The sequence below is a fragment of the Cyprinus carpio genome, chromosome A4 (assembly GCF_018340385.1).
Source record: "Cyprinus carpio isolate SPL01 chromosome A4, ASM1834038v1, whole genome shotgun sequence".
Lineage (NCBI taxonomy): Eukaryota > Metazoa > Chordata > Actinopteri > Cypriniformes > Cyprinidae > Cyprinus > Cyprinus carpio.
In genome coordinates, this window is record NC_056575.1 from 12,146,911 (window position 1) to 12,166,201 (window position 19,291).

The window sequence follows — 19,291 nt, forward strand, 5'->3', positions numbered from 1 at the left end:
AAAAAAAAAAAAAAAAAAAAAAAAAAAAAAAAAAAAAAAAAAAAAAAAAAAAAAAAAAAAAAAAAAAAAAAAAAAAAAAAAAAAAAAAAAAAAAAAAAAAAAAAAAAAAAAAAAAAAAAAAAAAAAAAAAAAAAAAAAAAAAAAAAAAAAAAAAAAAAAAAAAAAAAAAAAAAAAAAAAAAAAAAAAAAAAAAAAAAAAAAAAAAAAAAAAAAAAAAAAAAAAAAAAAAAAAAAAAAAAAAAAAAAAAAAAAAAAAAAAAAAAAAAAAAAAAAAAAAAAAAAAAAAAAAAAAAAAAAAAAAAAAAAAAAAAAAAAAAAAAAAAAAAAAAAAAAAAAAAAAAAAAAAAAAAAAAAAAAAAAAAAAAAAAAAAAAAAAAAAAAAAAAAAAAAAAAAAAAAAAAAAAAAAAAAAAAAAAAAAAAAAAAAAAAAAAAAAAAAAAAAAAAAAAAAAAAAAAAAAAAAAAAAAAAAAAAAAAAAAAAAAAAAAAAAAAAAAAAAAAAAAAAAAAAAAAAAAAAAAAAAAAAAAAAAAAAAAAAAAAAAAAAAAAAAAAAAAAAAAAAAAAAAAAAAAAAAAAAAAAAAAAAAAAAAAAAAAAAAAAAAAAAAAAAAAAAAAAAAAAAAAAAAAAAAAAAAAAAAAAAAAAAAAAAAAAAAAAAAAAAAAAAAAAAAAAAAAAAAAAAAAAAAAAAAAAAAAAAAAAAAAAAAAAAAAAAAAAAAAAAAAAAAAAAAAAAAAAAAAAAAAAAAAAAAAAAAAAAAAAAAAAAAAAAAAAAAAAAAAAAAAAAAAAAAAAAAAAAAAAAAAAAAAAAAAAAAAAAAAAAAAAAAAAAAAAAAAAAAAAAAAAAAAAAAAAAAAAAAAAAAAAAAAAAAAAAAAAAAAAAAAAAAAAAAAAAAAAAAAAAAAAAAAAAAAAAAAAAAAAAAAAAAAAAAAAAAAAAAAAAAAAAAAAAAAAAAAAAAAAAAAAAAAAAAAAAAAAAAAAAAAAAAAAAAAAAAAAAAAAAAAAAAAAAAAAAAAAAAAAAAAAAAAAAAAAAAAAAAAAAAAAAAAAAAAAAAAAAAAAAAAAAAAAAAAAAAAAAAAAAAAAAAAAAAAAAAAAAAAAAAAAAAAAAAAAAAAAAAAAAAAAAAAAAAAAAAAAAAAAAAAAAAAAAAAAAAAAAAAAAAAAAAAAAAAAAAAAAAAAAAAAAAAAAAAAAAAAAAAAAAAAAAAAAAAAAAAAAAAAAAAAAAAAAAAAAAAAAAAAAAAAAAAAAAAAAAAAAAAAAAAAAAAAAAAAAAAAAAAAAAAAAAAAAAAAAAAAAAAAAAAAAAAAAAAAAAAAAAAAAAAAAAAAAAAAAAAAAAAAAAAAAAAAAAAAAAAAAAAAAAAAAAAAAAAAAAAAAAAAAAAAAAAAAAAAAAAAAAAAAAAAAAAAAAAAAAAAAAAAAAAAAAAAAAAAAAAAAAAAAAAAAAAAAAAAAAAAAAAAAAAAAAAAAAAAAAAAAAAAAAAAAAAAAAAAAAAAAAAAAAAAAAAAAAAAAAAAAAAAAAAAAAAAAAAAAAAAAAAAAAAAAAAAAAAAAAAAAAAAAAAAAAAAAAAAAAAAAAAAAAAAAAAAAAAAAAAAAAAAAAAAAAAAAAAAAAAAAAAAAAAAAAAAAAAAAAAAAAAAAAAAAAAAAAAAAAAAAAAAAAAAAAAAAAAAAAAAAAAAAAAAAAAAAAAAAAAAAAAAAAAAAAAAAAAAAAAAAAAAAAAAAAAAAAAAAAAAAAAAAAAAAAAAAAAAAAAAAAAAAAAAAAAAAAAAAAAAAAAAAAAAAAAAAAAAAAAAAAAAAAAAAAAAAAAAAAAAAAAAAAAAAAAAAAAAAAAAAAAAAAAAAAAAAAAAAAAAAAAAAAAAAAAAAAAAAAAAAAAAAAAAAAAAAAAAAAAAAAAAAAAAAAAAAAAAAAAAAAAAAAAAAAAAAAAAAAAAAAAAAAAAAAAAAAAAAAAAAAAAAAAAAAAAAAAAAAAAAAAAAAAAAAAAAAAAAAAAAAAAAAAAAAAAAAAAAAAAAAAAAAAAAAAAAAAAAAAAAAAAAAAAAAAAAAAAAAAAAAAAAAAAAAAAAAAAAAAAAAAAAAAAAAAAAAAAAAAAAAAAAAAAAAAAAAAAAAAAAAAAAAAAAAAAAAAAAAAAAAAAAAAAAAAAAAAAAAAAAAAAAAAAAAAAAAAAAAAAAAAAAAAAAAAAAAAAAAAAAAAAAAAAAAAAAAAAAAAAAAAAAAAAAAAAAAAAAAAAAAAAAAAAAAAAAAAAAAAAAAAAAAAAAAAAAAAAAAAAAAAAAAAAAAAAAAAAAAAAAAAAAAAAAAAAAAAAAAAAAAAAAAAAAAAAAAAAAAAAAAAAAAAAAAAAAAAAAAAAAAAAAAAAAAAAAAAAAAAAAAAAAAAAAAAAAAAAAAAAAAAAAAAAAAAAAAAAAAAAAAAAAAAAAAAAAAAAAAAAAAAAAAAAAAAAAAAAAAAAAAAAAAAAAAAAAAAAAAAAAAAAAAAAAAAAAAAAAAAAAAAAAAAAAAAAAAAAAAAAAAAAAAAAAAAAAAAAAAAAAAAAAAAAAAAAAAAAAAAAAAAAAAAAAAAAAAAAAAAAAAAAAAAAAAAAAAAAAAAAAAAAAAAAAAAAAAAAAAAAAAAAAAAAAAAAAAAAAAAAAAAAAAAAAAAAAAAAAAAAAAAAAAAAAAAAAAAAAAAAAAAAAAAAAAAAAAAAAAAAAAAAAAAAAAAAAAAAAAAAAAAAAAAAAAAAAAAAAAAAAAAAAAAAAAAAAAAAAAAAAAAAAAAAAAAAAAAAAAAAAAAAAAAAAAAAAAAAAAAAAAAAAAAAAAAAAAAAAAAAAAAAAAAAAAAAAAAAAAAAAAAAAAAAAAAAAAAAAAAAAAAAAAAAAAAAAAAAAAAAAAAAAAAAAAAAAAAAAAAAAAAAAAAAAAAAAAAAAAAAAAAAAAAAAAAAAAAAAAAAAAAAAAAAAAAAAAAAAAAAAAAAAAAAAAAAAAAAAAAAAAAAAAAAAAAAAAAAAAAAAAAAAAAAAAAAAAAAAAAAAAAAAAAAAAAAAAAAAAAAAAAAAAAAAAAAAAAAAAAAAAAAAAAAAAAAAAAAAAAAAAAAAAAAAAAAAAAAAAAAAAAAAAAAAAAAAAAAAAAAAAAAAAAAAAAAAAAAAAAAAAAAAAAAAAAAAAAAAAAAAAAAAAAAAAAAAAAAAAAAAAAAAAAAAAAAAAAAAAAAAAAAAAAAAAAAAAAAAAAAAAAAAAAAAAAAAAAAAAAAAAAAAAAAAAAAAAAAAAAAAAAAAAAAAAAAAAAAAAAAAAAAAAAAAAAAAAAAAAAAAAAAAAAAAAAAAAAAAAAAAAAAAAAAAAAAAAAAAAAAAAAAAAAAAAAAAAAAAAAAAAAAAAAAAAAAAAAAAAAAAAAAAAAAAAAAAAAAAAAAAAAAAAAAAAAAAAAAAAAAAAAAAAAAAAAAAAAAAAAAAAAAAAAAAAAAAAAAAAAAAAAAAAAAAAAAAAAAAAAAAAAAAAAAAAAAAAAAAAAAAAAAAAAAAAAAAAAAAAAAAAAAAAAAAAAAAAAAAAAAAAAAAAAAAAAAAAAAAAAAAAAAAAAAAAAAAAAAAAAAAAAAAAAAAAAAAAAAAAAAAAAAAAAAAAAAAAAAAAAAAAAAAAAAAAAAAAAAAAAAAAAAAAAAAAAAAAAAAAAAAAAAAAAAAAAAAAAAAAAAAAAAAAAAAAAAAAAAAAAAAAAAAAAAAAAAAAAAAAAAAAAAAAAAAAAAAAAAAAAAAAAAAAAAAAAAAAAAAAAAAAAAAAAAAAAAAAAAAAAAAAAAAAAAAAAAAAAAAAAAAAAAAAAAAAAAAAAAAAAAAAAAAAAAAAAAAAAAAAAAAAAAAAAAAAAAAAAAAAAAAAAAAAAAAAAAAAAAAAAAAAAAAAAAAAAAAAAAAAAAAAAAAAAAAAAAAAAAAAAAAAAAAAAAAAAAAAAAAAAAAAAAAAAAAAAAAAAAAAAAAAAAAAAAAAAAAAAAAAAAAAAAAAAAAAAAAAAAAAAAAAAAAAAAAAAAAAAAAAAAAAAAAAAAAAAAAAAAAAAAAAAAAAAAAAAAAAAAAAAAAAAAAAAAAAAAAAAAAAAAAAAAAAAAAAAAAAAAAAAAAAAAAAAAAAAAAAAAAAAAAAAAAAAAAAAAAAAAAAAAAAAAAAAAAAAAAAAAAAAAAAAAAAAAAAAAAAAAAAAAAAAAAAAAAAAAAAAAAAAAAAAAAAAAAAAAAAAAAAAAAAAAAAAAAAAAAAAAAAAAAAAAAAAAAAAAAAAAAAAAAAAAAAAAAAAAAAAAAAAAAAAAAAAAAAAAAAAAAAAAAAAAAAAAAAAAAAAAAAAAAAAAAAAAAAAAAAAAAAAAAAAAAAAAAAAAAAAAAAAAAAAAAAAAAAAAAAAAAAAAAAAAAAAAAAAAAAAAAAAAAAAAAAAAAAAAAAAAAAAAAAAAAAAAAAAAAAAAAAAAAAAAAAAAAAAAAAAAAAAAAAAAAAAAAAAAAAAAAAAAAAAAAAAAAAAAAAAAAAAAAAAAAAAAAAAAAAAAAAAAAAAAAAAAAAAAAAAAAAAAAAAAAAAAAAAAAAAAAAAAAAAAAAAAAAAAAAAAAAAAAAAAAAAAAAAAAAAAAAAAAAAAAAAAAAAAAAAAAAAAAAAAAAAAAAAAAAAAAAAAAAAAAAAAAAAAAAAAAAAAAAAAAAAAAAAAAAAAAAAAAAAAAAAAAAAAAAAAAAAAAAAAAAAAAAAAAAAAAAAAAAAAAAAAAAAAAAAAAAAAAAAAAAAAAAAAAAAAAAAAAAAAAAAAAAAAAAAAAAAAAAAAAAAAAAAAAAAAAAAAAAAAAAAAAAAAAAAAAAAAAAAAAAAAAAAAAAAAAAAAAAAAAAAAAAAAAAAAAAAAAAAAAAAAAAAAAAAAAAAAAAAAAAAAAAAAAAAAAAAAAAAAAAAAAAAAAAAAAAAAAAAAAAAAAAAAAAAAAAAAAAAAAAAAAAAAAAAAAAAAAAAAAAAAAAAAAAAAAAAAAAAAAAAAAAAAAAAAAAAAAAAAAAAAAAAAAAAAAAAAAAAAAAAAAAAAAAAAAAAAAAAAAAAAAAAAAAAAAAAAAAAAAAAAAAAAAAAAAAAAAAAAAAAAAAAAAAAAAAAAAAAAAAAAAAAAAAAAAAAAAAAAAAAAAAAAAAAAAAAAAAAAAAAAAAAAAAAAAAAAAAAAAAAAAAAAAAAAAAAAAAAAAAAAAAAAAAAAAAAAAAAAAAAAAAAAAAAAAAAAAAAAAAAAAAAAAAAAAAAAAAAAAAAAAAAAAAAAAAAAAAAAAAAAAAAAAAAAAAAAAAAAAAAAAAAAAAAAAAAAAAAAAAAAAAAAAAAAAAAAAAAAAAAAAAAAAAAAAAAAAAAAAAAAAAAAAAAAAAAAAAAAAAAAAAAAAAAAAAAAAAAAAAAAAAAAAAAAAAAAAAAAAAAAAAAAAAAAAAAAAAAAAAAAAAAAAAAAAAAAAAAAAAAAAAAAAAAAAAAAAAAAAAAAAAAAAAAAAAAAAAAAAAAAAAAAAAAAAAAAAAAAAAAAAAAAAAAAAAAAAAAAAAAAAAAAAAAAAAAAAAAAAAAAAAAAAAAAAAAAAAAAAAAAAAAAAAAAAAAAAAAAAAAAAAAAAAAAAAAAAAAAAAAAAAAAAAAAAAAAAAAAAAAAAAAAAAAAAAAAAAAAAAAAAAAAAAAAAAAAAAAAAAAAAAAAAAAAAAAAAAAAAAAAAAAAAAAAAAAAAAAAAAAAAAAAAAAAAAAAAAAAAAAAAAAAAAAAAAAAAAAAAAAAAAAAAAAAAAAAAAAAAAAAAAAAAAAAAAAAAAAAAAAAAAAAAAAAAAAAAAAAAAAAAAAAAAAAAAAAAAAAAAAAAAAAAAAAAAAAAAAAAAAAAAAAAAAAAAAAAAAAAAAAAAAAAAAAAAAAAAAAAAAAAAAAAAAAAAAAAAAAAAAAAAAAAAAAAAAAAAAAAAAAAAAAAAAAAAAAAAAAAAAAAAAAAAAAAAAAAAAAAAAAAAAAAAAAAAAAAAAAAAAAAAAAAAAAAAAAAAAAAAAAAAAAAAAAAAAAAAAAAAAAAAAAAAAAAAAAAAAAAAAAAAAAAAAAAAAAAAAAAAAAAAAAAAAAAAAAAAAAAAAAAAAAAAAAAAAAAAAAAAAAAAAAAAAAAAAAAAAAAAAAAAAAAAAAAAAAAAAAAAAAAAAAAAAAAAAAAAAAAAAAAAAAAAAAAAAAAAAAAAAAAAAAAAAAAAAAAAAAAAAAAAAAAAAAAAAAAAAAAAAAAAAAAAAAAAAAAAAAAAAAAAAAAAAAAAAAAAAAAAAAAAAAAAAAAAAAAAAAAAAAAAAAAAAAAAAAAAAAAAAAAAAAAAAAAAAAAAAAAAAAAAAAAAAAAAAAAAAAAAAAAAAAAAAAAAAAAAAAAAAAAAAAAAAAAAAAAAAAAAAAAAAAAAAAAAAAAAAAAAAAAAAAAAAAAAAAAAAAAAAAAAAAAAAAAAAAAAAAAAAAAAAAAAAAAAAAAAAAAAAAAAAAAAAAAAAAAAAAAAAAAAAAAAAAAAAAAAAAAAAAAAAAAAAAAAAAAAAAAAAAAAAAAAAAAAAAAAAAAAAAAAAAAAAAAAAAAAAAAAAAAAAAAAAAAAAAAAAAAAAAAAAAAAAAAAAAAAAAAAAAAAAAAAAAAAAAAAAAAAAAAAAAAAAAAAAAAAAAAAAAAAAAAAAAAAAAAAAAAAAAAAAAAAAAAAAAAAAAAAAAAAAAAAAAAAAAAAAAAAAAAAAAAAAAAAAAAAAAAAAAAAAAAAAAAAAAAAAAAAAAAAAAAAAAAAAAAAAAAAAAAAAAAAAAAAAAAAAAAAAAAAAAAAAAAAAAAAAAAAAAAAAAAAAAAAAAAAAAAAAAAAAAAAAAAAAAAAAAAAAAAAAAAAAAAAAAAAAAAAAAAAAAAAAAAAAAAAAAAAAAAAAAAAAAAAACAAAAAAAAAATAGTAAACAAAAGATTAAAACAAAAACCACACACCTCACCAAAAATTGTTATTAAATGTACAAAAAAAGGCAAAAAAAAAACAATTTATGACAAAAAACAATGAGTTGTACTTAAACAGATCTTCAATGGACCAAAAATCATCACAATCACTAAAACCAACACACAAATAGTGAAAAAAAAAACAATCAGAAACCACCTCAGTACAGATGACAAATATGCAGTCTCTTGGAAATTAGAGAAACACAAGCTTAGCGCCAATCACTACAAAGAATGATCCTAAATAAGGACATTCAAGTGCATTTAACAAACCTTTGAAGATGAACAAAAAAAATGATGGCCTACACAAAACATAAACTCAACAAACCAAAAAGCTCATAAAAAAAAAAAAAAAATCAGTCGCTAAAAAAAAATTCGCCGCCCTGAGCTGCCATCATCTTGCTCTTCCAATCCTTTGGTTTGCATACTATCTGGAACAGGTGCGTCTAAGGGGTACTAAAAAGAATTTCAAACAATACATTAGATACAATAAAAACACTTCATAACAACACATGTATAGTGACTAAAAAAGTAAAAAAACCATAAAATAATATTTTTTACTGTCGCTAACAAAAACCAAGATAAACCGGCCCGAAATCCCAAAAAAACCATTACCATCTAATTTTGTAATGGCCAAAACTGGGAAAAAAAACAACGAAAAGAAAAAAAACAAAAAACATGCAAACCTTAACACAACAAACAAACATAACTAATACAAAATACAAAGAAACCAATACACTAAACACAACAAAACCACCAAACACAAAAAAAAACAAACAACCAAAAAAATAACAACTCTAAAACAAATCCATAAACGACATCAATATAACAAACATAACAAAAAAATCAAAAAACAAAAACAAAAAAGAAAAAAAATCAATAAAAAAATCACCCAACAACACAAATAAAAAAAACAACAGCGAACAACAATGGGTTGCCTACACAAAAGAACTCAAAACACACCTGATCAAAAAGAACAAAATAAAAAACAAAAAGAAACATAAAAAAATAAAAACCCAACAATAAGCAAGCGAAAAAAAGCTAAAAGAAACAAAACTAAAAAAATGACAAAAAAACAAAGAAACCAAAACCTCCACAAAAAGTAAATAAAAGCAAACACAAATTCTTATCCCAAAACACACAATAAAAAAAAAAAAAAAAAAAAAAAAAATAAAAAAAAATTTGGGCTCATAAACATAAAATTATCATTAAACAAAAAAAAAAAAAAAACCTTTTGGCCTGAGGGCAACTGTGCAAAAAAAAAAAAAAAAAAAATAAACATGACAAAAAAAAAGAAAAAAACGAAAAAAAAAAAAAAAAAAAAAAAAAAAAAAAAAAAAAAAAACAAAAAAAAAAAAAAAACAATGGATTACGACAACAAGATAAAAAAAAAAATAAAAAAAAAAAAATAAAAAAAAAATTAAAAAAAAAAAAAAAAAAAAAACAAAAAATGAAAAAAAAAAACAAAAAAGAATATCAAAACTGAAAAAAAAAAAAAAAAAGGGATAAAAAAATAAACAAAAAAAAATAAACAACATAAAAAAAAAAAAAAAAAAAAAAAAAAAAAAAAAAAAAAAAAAAACAAAAAAATTAAAAAATAAAAAAATAAAAAAATAAATCTAAAAAATAAAATAAAAATAAACTACAACACACATATAGTTGGTTTGAACTGTGTTTTAAATCTAATGTCTATGTTAATCTATGTTATTTAAAATTAAATAATTAGACATATTTATATTTGCTTTAATCTTTTTTTTTTTTTCAAACATTATCTTCTCTTATTTGGTTGAAGTAAAGTATTTTTGTTTGTTGCTTTGCTGTTATTTTTCTTCAACAATATTTCCACTGATTCAAATTGTATGAGTTACAACTTGGCTTCCAACATGCTCAGTGTGGTCTCAATCTGTTGGATTCGTAGTGATACTGTTAAACTAGTTTCTGCAAGAACACATTCATCAGGACACTGAGACTTTCAGGAAATGTGTAAGTTGGAGGTAAAGAGGGGAATGATGTGTTGACAGCTGAAATATACCTCCTCACATACTGTGGAAAAACCGGTTCAGGAACCTGACGGTGTGGACGATGAACTGATTGAGGAAAGCTACGATTCTTCGCTGCTGAATGGCTTGGAACCTTAAGAAAGAAAAAAATCACTATTATGTATGTCAGACGATCATGTGAGCAGCAGCTGATGCTGCAACGTTAAACTTACCTTTGTAAGATCTACTCCCGATCCCACAATGGGTAAATCCGTCCTCATCCATGTCAACAACTGGTTAGCGTTTTAACTGGAACAGAGACACCGATTTCTACGGTTTAAATGTGTCAAATTAGTCGGGAACTTGCAACGAATGCATCGTTGTGAAAAAAAAGAACTCTTCACGTGACATTTCCGCGTTACATAACAAAAGTCCTCAACCCCTGAAAACTACTCATTTTTCACTCATTTTCAAATGCATTTTGTATATTTGTAGTACAAATAATTGTATTCCATTTATTAGTATTTAAACTTTTTTTTTTGTTGTGTGAATTAATAATAATAATAAAAAATAAAATAAAAATAAAAGCCTTCTCTTCCACGTTATCATAATAAAGGTCTGCTCACAAAACATCGAAAAATAGATCTGAGAGCAAATATTGAAAGTTTCATTTTAGAAGTCGTTTTTGTGATATTTAAAAAATAATAATGTAGTAGATATTTCTAGTAATTATGGATTGTTGAATATCCATTTTAGTTATAATTACAACTATTTTGTTTCCTAAGTGTCTTCTTTGTTAGGCTAGTCAGATGGACACTTGGTTGTTTGTTTACTCAAGACTAAGCACAAAACCTCAGAAAATCTCAAAAAGACATCATACAACCCGCAGCGGACATGCACACGCGGTTACTACTTAAAGAGAAACCAGATTTTACAAATCTGAAAAACTAAAGACTTTAATTATGAAGAATAACACAAAGTTCCAAGTTTATAACAGCAAAAAAAAAAATCAATTTTTTGAAAATTTAAAAAAGATAATAATGAAGGCAGTTGACACACAGACCGAGTTCATTAAACATTGAATTGATTTAGGCAGATGAATCCTGAAAATGTTCGCTCATTCATCAAGTGGCGAAGGTCGAATGGGTCTCAAAGTCAGAGCGCATTTGTTTGGCTGATCCTTCTTATTCTTATGTGTGTACATTTTACACTCCCATCCAGTCAGCACGCATTAGGATGTTCAACAACGCCGCGATTCGCCAACACTGGACCTGAGGCCAAAACACATACATACCGAATGCACAGGCGGTTATGCCAAAGAAAGTAATTTACGCAGATACACTCATTTCAAATAATTAATAACTCACGTCTGATGAAGTGTCTGTTGAAACAATTACCGACAAAAAGTGCAAAGGGAAATTTTTCTTGATGCGATTAAAACAGCTTCTCCTCCTGTATCCAGCTCCCACATAAAAGTAGGGCGTTCATGGAGGAGCCAATCTGTATGGGACAACACACCAGTTAGTCACAGTGCATCTTTACACAAAACAGACCCAGTCCCCTTTGCTCTCTATATTAACTTCATAGATAATATACATAGTTCAGTTATTAGAGACGTGAAAATGAATGTTTTACTCAGACCACAGCAAAAACACCTAACAATAGTGCACAAACCCAAATAAACAAATCAACTTTTTAAATCTATCTTAGACTACATAAAGATGTAATTTCAAAGGTAGCGTGTAATTTTGCAGTTTTTTTTTTTTTACTGTGTTAGATTACTAAGAACAGCAAACTAAAACTGAGTGGACTCAAATATGCCAATAACAGTACATACCAATTAAAAAAAACAAAAAACATTTTTTATTACATAAGTACTAATTATATTAAAACAGTATATATATATAAAACAAACAATAAACACAATGTAAACAATGTAATAAATTATGATATTATCATTGTAATTTATAATTATTTAACGTTATATAATGTAAACTTAGGAAAATAATATATAAAACAAATAATTTAGTGTGTATAGAATGCATAACAAAAATTAAGACAGTATAATATAACAACAAATAATTTATAATACTGTATTAAGTAACTGTATACTTAAAATAAAATGTATATAATTAATAACTAAATTATATTACCAGTATATATATATATAATAAAAATACAATTTATATAACTATACTAAAGTAGTAAATAAATGATCATATTAAAAGCATATTTGTAATAAATAAACATACATGAGCACAAAGCTGGAAGTTTTGGAAGAATTGTTTTCAGTCTGAGATGGACTCAGATGGAAGGTACCTGTTTGAGGTCTGTATGAGCTGGAATCTCCATCAGTTCCATCTGCTGCTCTTCAGCTTGCGTCATGAACGCCTCCTTGATGTCTTCTGTACTGCACTTCTCCATGGACACCGGCACTACCTGAGCACGACAAAAGTAGTTTCTGTTAGACCCGTTACGCATTGTTTTCACACAAGGAGGTCTTTGGGAAATCACCTATTTGGTCATCACCGGGAACACGTTCCTCAGAAATGGTTATCTCTGTCAGCGCAGACAGACTGTCTATCCGCTCAGACTTAAACTGATGAAGTGATGTTGAAGTCTGTTATCGGTGGAGGGCTGGGCATCTCTCACACTCTCCACACTGCTATGAGTTTACCAGACTCTCTTTTTCATATATGTGGTGCTGCTCAGACTGACCTGGGATCTGTACAGGTCAGTCCTGTCAGGCAGACACCACAATTTCAATATGAATGACAATATTTTGTCTGGACCTGTAGTTGAAGGTGCTGGCTACGGTAGTTCCTCTCAAACATGATTGCACCGCTGCGCTCTGCTTTTACAGAACTTCTTGACGGCCACTCTTGTATTTCTCCATCTCTTCAACCACCTCCGATGCCAAATCCACCACTGACTGGTAATGCCCGATGGGCAGCAGGAGAACATGGTCGGGGGTGAGACCACCCTTAGCGAGAGCCATGTAACACTGAAATAATAGAATAGCTACATTAATAAGTCCAATAATTTATAGGTCGATATTTTTTTTTTTTTTATGTTAAAAGCATTCTAAAGTGACACTGCAGAATACATATTTTGTGGACTCACATGTGTTCCAATGCTTATGACCAAGTGCTTCTCGACTTCTGGACTTGCAAGGCAGAACCAACAGGGTCCGGTGGGCTGTGCTGTAATGAGACACGAAAACAAGGTCAAATCCAAAACAAAGGTTCAAATCCTCCCCAAAATCAGACTTGAATTAAGTTCTTCTGAATATTTCTACATAAGGTAATAAAAATAGTCCGGTTTGATCCATTAGATCAGCGGAAAGATTGCAGGTGAATGGACTCACGGGGTCTTCGGGGCTGTTTGGGGTAATTCGGTCTGTCTCCATCTGTTTGTCTCTTCCTGTCATGGTGACGTTGCTGGTGCTGTGGCTTCTTTTGGCCCAGATCAAAAAAGAACTGGGATACTGGTTCCTCCTAAACAAAAACAACAAGATTTCTTTCAAAAACATTAAAAAAAAAAAAAAAAAAAACAACCACAAACTACACCTGCATACTAACTCTATCAGTCAGTAAAAACTGTACACTCAAACCTCCGCGGCTGTCATAGAGGGTGGCGGTTTTTCTTTCCTCCCATCTTTCGTAGGTTTCCTGTAGGGATTTTCTGTGACATCCTGAGGCTGCTTGACTAACTCTGCGGGGTCCATGTTTTTCATCGGGACAATGTTGAATGCATACAAATACTATGAGAGAAGATCAACAGTACAATTAAAATTCACTCTCTATTTGCCACAGGTCTTTTAAGCATTATGTTATGCACAGATATTACAATTATGGACAGTTATTCATTTGATGTTAAGGCTGATATTAAAATTCCATTTTGTCTAAAATTTAACAATGAAACACTAAAAACTAAAATTGATTGATTGATAAAAGTGAATTTGATTATCAAAAAATTACAATATGCAGTATGAAATACAGATGTTTATTTTAAGATTTGCTAAAAATTATACTTGGTGTTAATGAATAATTGTTTTTAAATATGAACTTTAAGAAATGTGGTTACTGTTAACTAAAACTTTTAAAAATTATTTTCTGTTATTTGTAATACACCTGAATATTAAATATTGGAAATTGGCGGAAATTAATTTTTAAATTTAAAAGTATAAAAAAAGAGATTTTTTATAAAAAAAAAACTAATAAAAATGACAGAAGCACAAAATTACAGCACAATAACAAAATTAGTAAAACTTTACCAAAAAACAAAAACAAACAAACCTTCTTCTTGGCAGGATTGTTGACTGTTGCCAGGGCGATGAATCTACTGACATGCTGAGCATTCTCTTGAAGGACTACATGATTCCTGCAAATTTATACACATTTTTTTTTTAAGACAAATATCTTCCGAAAAGCAAAACATATCATGATGCTGTAATGCCACACCTGTAAGGCAGCCTCTCGTAATGGACCGCTTCCAGTCCCGCAAAATGGTAGCGGGGCTTCAGTTTGTCAGCGAGATCTGCGATGGACGAAACCCCACAAAACCTTGTATCAGTTTCCTACAAAAGGCCGAGAAAGTAAATGACACTTGAGCACTGCAAAACTGATTCAAATGAATTAAAGGAGCATCACAAAGCACTGACGGGACTGTTTCCATACTGCCATACGCCTCGAGGCCACTGGGAGGTCAGGAGAATGTCCACTCCTCGAAATTTGGAGTTAGACAGCAGTGGGGCCGCCAGGCCAATGATATCTTTAGAGGTGAAGCAGTGTGAGGGAGCAGGTTCCTGCTGAGCCTCTCTGCCACTGACATAGGCAATCTGAAGCCCCGATGCCCCAGTGAAACGCCTCTTCGCCCTGCGCAAAAAAAGCATACTTGTTTAACTCAAATTGACAGTTTCATTTTTAAACATTACAACATCCTGCTCCATATTTGCTGAACGAAAAATCCAACCCGTTTCTTACTAATGTTGGGATGCTGACTAGAAAAATAGTGCCTGTTTTGCTCTAACACGTCACACATTCTCGACTAAAATATGCATTTTGATACCCACTTGTAAGGTGAAGCAGTCTTGCATTATCTCCCAATAATAACCAGAAGAACCTCCACAAAGATTTTCAAATTTATGAATGATTCTCAAAACATTATTTTATGCCTAATCCTGATTTCGAAGTTGGAATTATGGCCAAAGTTTTTTTGCTACATCTGTGAGTGTCTCACTACACCCAAACAGTGACAGAAAATTAGATTTTGTGAAAAAAGCTTGTGCATTTATAAACGTATGTTTATGTAAAGTTGAATGCACTCAGTTTTTTTTTTTTCGAGTCCTTTACAGATCCTTCCTTCATATAAGTTAAATAATAAATTTCGAATGCAACTTGATATTTGACTGCTTTTTTTTGTTTTTTTTTTTGATAAGTGCATTAAAGCTCGCAAAACTGATATTTTTTGAATTATTACCCACCATATTTTTGCATTATCATATTGGCTAATATTAAACATTTTGAAAACCTGCAGAATTTTTCTTCAAGATGCAGGGCTGTGTTATGGATCCATCCAAGAAAAATAAATATATATAAAAACAAAAAAAGAAAAAAGCAACACTGACCCTCACAATACACAGAGTAGTAAATCATACTTTTATACACAGTTAACACAAAAATTGCACAGATATACGTCTTCCAAAGCTGTGAGAGTTATAGATTAATTTTACCCAAACATGTGATGTTTTCTGCCAACTCGCAGCCATCAGAGTTTGGGAGATACTTCACAGTCTCTTGGCTGGCTGCGCCGAGAATATATGTGTGAATGGGTGCTGGGGGTTTAGAGAGATCACCGATTAATTCAGTACACTGATAAATTAATGAACAAACAAACAAAACTAAAAGGAACCTTAACGTTACCCTTTTTTGCACCAGATTTGTATGCCTCCCATTCTGCCTCCGCCTCAGGAGAAGTTCCAAAAAATTCACCAACACACAGCAACAACTGAAAAACAGCATCATCACGTTAAACTCGCAGCTGTCTCTTATGCTCATCGCTTCACAGTAAGACAGATCCACGTGCGGACTCACATCAAATTTGCCCGCTCTTTTTCTGAATGGCGTTCACCCGGTTGAACAAAGCATTTATTCTTCCTTCAACGTCACCACATGCGAGTCTGAGAGGGAATGAAACATAAAATCAGCGTGGACAAGAAACACGCGAGTATATTATACACACACTACTGTCTTTACTTTCCATTATGACTGTAAATCACTGATTAACATAGGTACGAGCCTACTAACATTAACATATGCCCCCTTTCAACCCAAAAGGCTAAACTTACACTCGTAAAGGCTTGTCTTCCATACCGATTAAAATACAAATGTTCTTTAAAAACTCTTTAAAATTATTGTCCCTTGTGTCTGGTGTTAAATTGTGTGCGTTGTCAAAACAAACCCTGTCAGAACAGAGAGTGAATGATTTCGGCCGCCTGTTTATAACATATACACCTTAAGGTGAAACTTTATGTTTTTGGTGCTACAATTATTAAATGCTTTAGAGAAAATACCATATATAAAGTATAGAATTTATAAACGCGATAATATATATTATAAAGCTTAAATCACGTTTAAGTTTCTCTCCGGAGCAAATACAAGAGCGACACCGTAAATTGTATTAAACGCCTCAAAGATGCGCGCATTATTCGCAACGCTATCGCTTTATAGCGTAATATTATCAGAGAAATTATACATTTATAATGCAAATAACCAAACAACCTACACTATGTTCTTCTAACACGTTAATATAACACTTTCATATAGATTTTAAAACATAGGAACTGATTTACATTTGAAAAGCCAAAGTGCCCAATGTAATAAACGAAAATAAACTCCCATCTCATTTATACTACAACAACGATTTCTATAAGAGCAGAGTTCAAATAAGTGGAAATGGATGACAAATGCAAATTAGATGACTGTATAAACCTGCCCAATTAAACATATTTAAAAAGGCAGATTAATTTATAAAGCATTATTCCTTTAGTACATGTACACAATCCGTTTGTTTGCGTCTGCAATGCAGACCTTGTTTGCAAATTGCATGATTATTTATGGAATACATGCATGCACATGTGCCGAACATTTCCATTTTCATTTCCATATACAGGCTTCGGCATCGAAGGATGTTAACTAAAAGCGCTTCTTATCACAGCCGAACAACAGACATGACACCCCCCGAGCAGATTATAGAAATCGTGATGGATGACAAAACGTACAATGTGAGTAAAAGCAAACTGATCGAGAAGAGCGACTACTTCCGTGCGCTGAACAGCTCCGGGGATGCGCGAGTCCGCGGAGGATTCGGGTGCAGCTGCGGGGAGTGAGCGCGCCGGGGCTCGAGCTGCTACGCTACTGGAGTTCATCAGCACCTCCAAAGTTCAGGTGGCCAGCGAGACTCTGGAGGACCTGATCGAAACCGCATCCTTTCTGCAAGTCACTTCCATTTTAAAACTGCTCCTGAAATCAGTCTTAACTTCTTAAAAATCACACACACACACACACACACACAAACACACACACACACACACACACACACACACACACACACACACACACACACACACACATCACCCACAAAACCCTTTCTTATTTTTTAATGGAATACTGGGTTTATTATTGCATACGGGAGAATGGTTGCAACTTAAGGAAAACACATCAAAATCTGGCTTAAACCTCACCTGCACACTGAACAACGACGGCATCTACATTATGAGCAGAGATGTCAGCCTGTCCACCAGCCTGGAGCACCACGTCTTCCTCTCAGATGCCTGGGTGACTTTCTGACGTTTTCCTGCTCTGGGACAGAACATGCTGCTTTGCTCTCTCTACCTGTCCAATGTCCTGTGAGCCACATTGTTCATTCTTTGGGGATCTGAAGTAGACTGCAGACTGCTGGGGAACAAAGATTTAGCGAGCCAAGCCAGGTCTGAAATGGCAAGTTTACTAGAAGTTTACCACAACGGTTTACTAGATCGGAATGATCAACCAACACAAAGAACAGAGACGTTAAAGGAATAGTATAGCAAAAAAAATGTAATGTAAATTTGGTTATTATTTACTTCCCCTCAAACTGTGTGATTTTAAAAGAGTCTCTGGAACATTCTTTAACATTCACGCTTTTGTGTTCCATGGAAGGAACAAGTCACACAGGGTTGAAACAACATGGGGGTGAGGAAATGATAATTAATGAAAGATAATTATAATTTTTTTTTATTATTATAATTTTTTTTTTTTCAAAAAGCCTCAGTACTGAAAGGAATAGTTCTCCCAAAAATTTTCACTCACCCTCAGGCAATTCAAGATAAAGGTAAGTTTATTTCTTCATCCAAACAGATTCAGAGAAATTTAGTATTACATCTCTTGCTCATCAGTGGACCATCTGCAGTGAATGGGTGCCGTCAGAATGAGAGTCCAAACAGCTGATAAAAACACCACAATAATCCACAAGTAGTTCACACCCCTTCAGTACATCAGTGACTCTCGTGAAGTAAAAAGCTGCTTGTATGTAATAAATCCATCAATGCATTTTAAATTAAATACAAGTTAAACTTCAGCATTTAACTTGAGTCCATAATAACACTTCCTCCAGTGAAGAAGTCCATCCCCTGTTGTCCTCTCACATATAAATCTACCAACATAATTTTTTCCGAACAGTTTTTGGACTGTTTTCACTTGTAAACAGTACTTGATCTGTATATATTTCTCTTCTGATTCTCAGACGAGATGACTTTTTTCACTGGAGAAAGCAATACTATAGACAGAAGACTTAAAACGTCTTCATGATGGATTTGTTCATTACAAAAAGCCTTTTTTTTAACTTTAAAAGATGTTGGTTGATGTACTGGAGTCACATAGATGATTGTGATGCTTTTATCAGCTGTTTGGACTCTCATTCCAATGGCACCCATTCACTGCAAAGAATACAATTGGTGAGCAAGTGATATAATGCTTATTTTTTCCAAATCTGTTCTGATGAAGAAACAAATTAATTTACCTGAGGGTGAGTACATTTTCAGCCAATTTTCATTTTTTTTGGTGAACTATTCCTTTAAAAATTTTCATTTTTTTTTGTGTTGTGTTATTTGAAAAGTACATGATCGTTTTCAGACAGTCATTTAATTGAAATTGATCCATCAAATTTGTTTTTAAACTTGTATATTTATCTGGGCAGAGAGAAAGAACTCTACAAGAAATGCACCAAACATTTTCAGCCTGCACAGAACCATCTAATGCCAATGCACGTACAGTACCTTAACTATATATAACATGACATATACAGATTTACTACTACTAATATACAGATGCACAAGTGAAGGCTTCAGATTTATAGATGAAATTAAAACACTAAACTTGCATAAGCTAATTAAACAAATTAATATATTAATTTCATATGTCGAGCAAAAATGAATGTTGGTTTTGTTGAGTATTCCCAAGTTGCCTTGAATATGTAAAGGAGTAAGTTAAATAAAAATGTTCAAACTGTCCACTTTCTGTGCTTCATCTGTACTGTAGATTCTATCCTGTGTCTATGTCCTGGAAAGACTGTGGCCACTGGGTCTTAATGTTGAGCAGATGTCCCAACAAAGACAAGCCAGCTGTAAGAGAGGATGGTGGGACAGTGGATGGCCAATGATTTGCTCGTTTAACTCGGGGATACTAAGTGACAAATGTGTCAAACTAGTTATCAAACATACAAATAGAAATAAGTTTTTTTTAAACCAGTAAGTGGCAACATGATTCAGATGATCGGATATAAAAAATGCAGCTTAGGATATATAAATGCTATGTTTTTATCTTCAATAAAACTGAATTAAGTCAAATTAAATTAAGAGATTATTACCTGATTTATTAGAAGAACATTTCATCCATATTGCACAGGCAGACAACAGATAATTTGATTTGCACATAAACAAAATTGTTTTCTGCACGTGTTTCCATGACGACAGACTCGAAAAGCATCAGCAGAGTTCTATGAAAAAAAAATAAAAATGATTGACCGTTCTCTCAAAATGCTTTGGAATACTGCTGCATGCCGATGACTAAAGGCAACTGAAGAGAACTCAGTACTTACAAAATACATATTAATCCCTGATTCTGCATGATCATATTTTATATCCCTTAATCCTACCCTATACCTGAACTTAACAACAATTTACAAACTATTAATAAGCAGCAAATTAGGAGTTTATTGAGGGCAAATTCAGAGTTACTAGTTAGTTAATAGTAAGAATTGGTCTTCAAACTAAAGTTTGACCAAATCTGAATATATAATGAAAAATATAATAAATATTATAACAATAATA

General features: G+C 22.0%; 1 protein-coding gene across 1 annotated transcript; it reads right to left on the reverse strand.

The window, feature by feature from the left end:
- Positions 1 to 11,205: 11,205 nt before the first annotated feature.
- On the reverse strand, positions 11,206 to 15,294 carry LOC109052692 (CWF19 like cell cycle control factor 1). Its single transcript, XM_042736591.1, is given in 15 exon segments — positions 11,206 to 11,361; positions 11,715 to 11,759; positions 11,761 to 11,799; positions 11,801 to 11,926; positions 12,046 to 12,125; positions 12,290 to 12,419; positions 12,536 to 12,685; positions 13,221 to 13,305; positions 13,386 to 13,501; positions 13,586 to 13,788; positions 13,791 to 13,799; positions 14,657 to 14,758; positions 14,847 to 14,931; positions 15,055 to 15,103; positions 15,272 to 15,294. Coding segments are annotated over 15 exon segments (1,377 nt in total). The 3' UTR covers positions 11,206 to 11,226.
- Between the last annotated feature and the right edge of the window lie 3,997 nt (positions 15,295 to 19,291).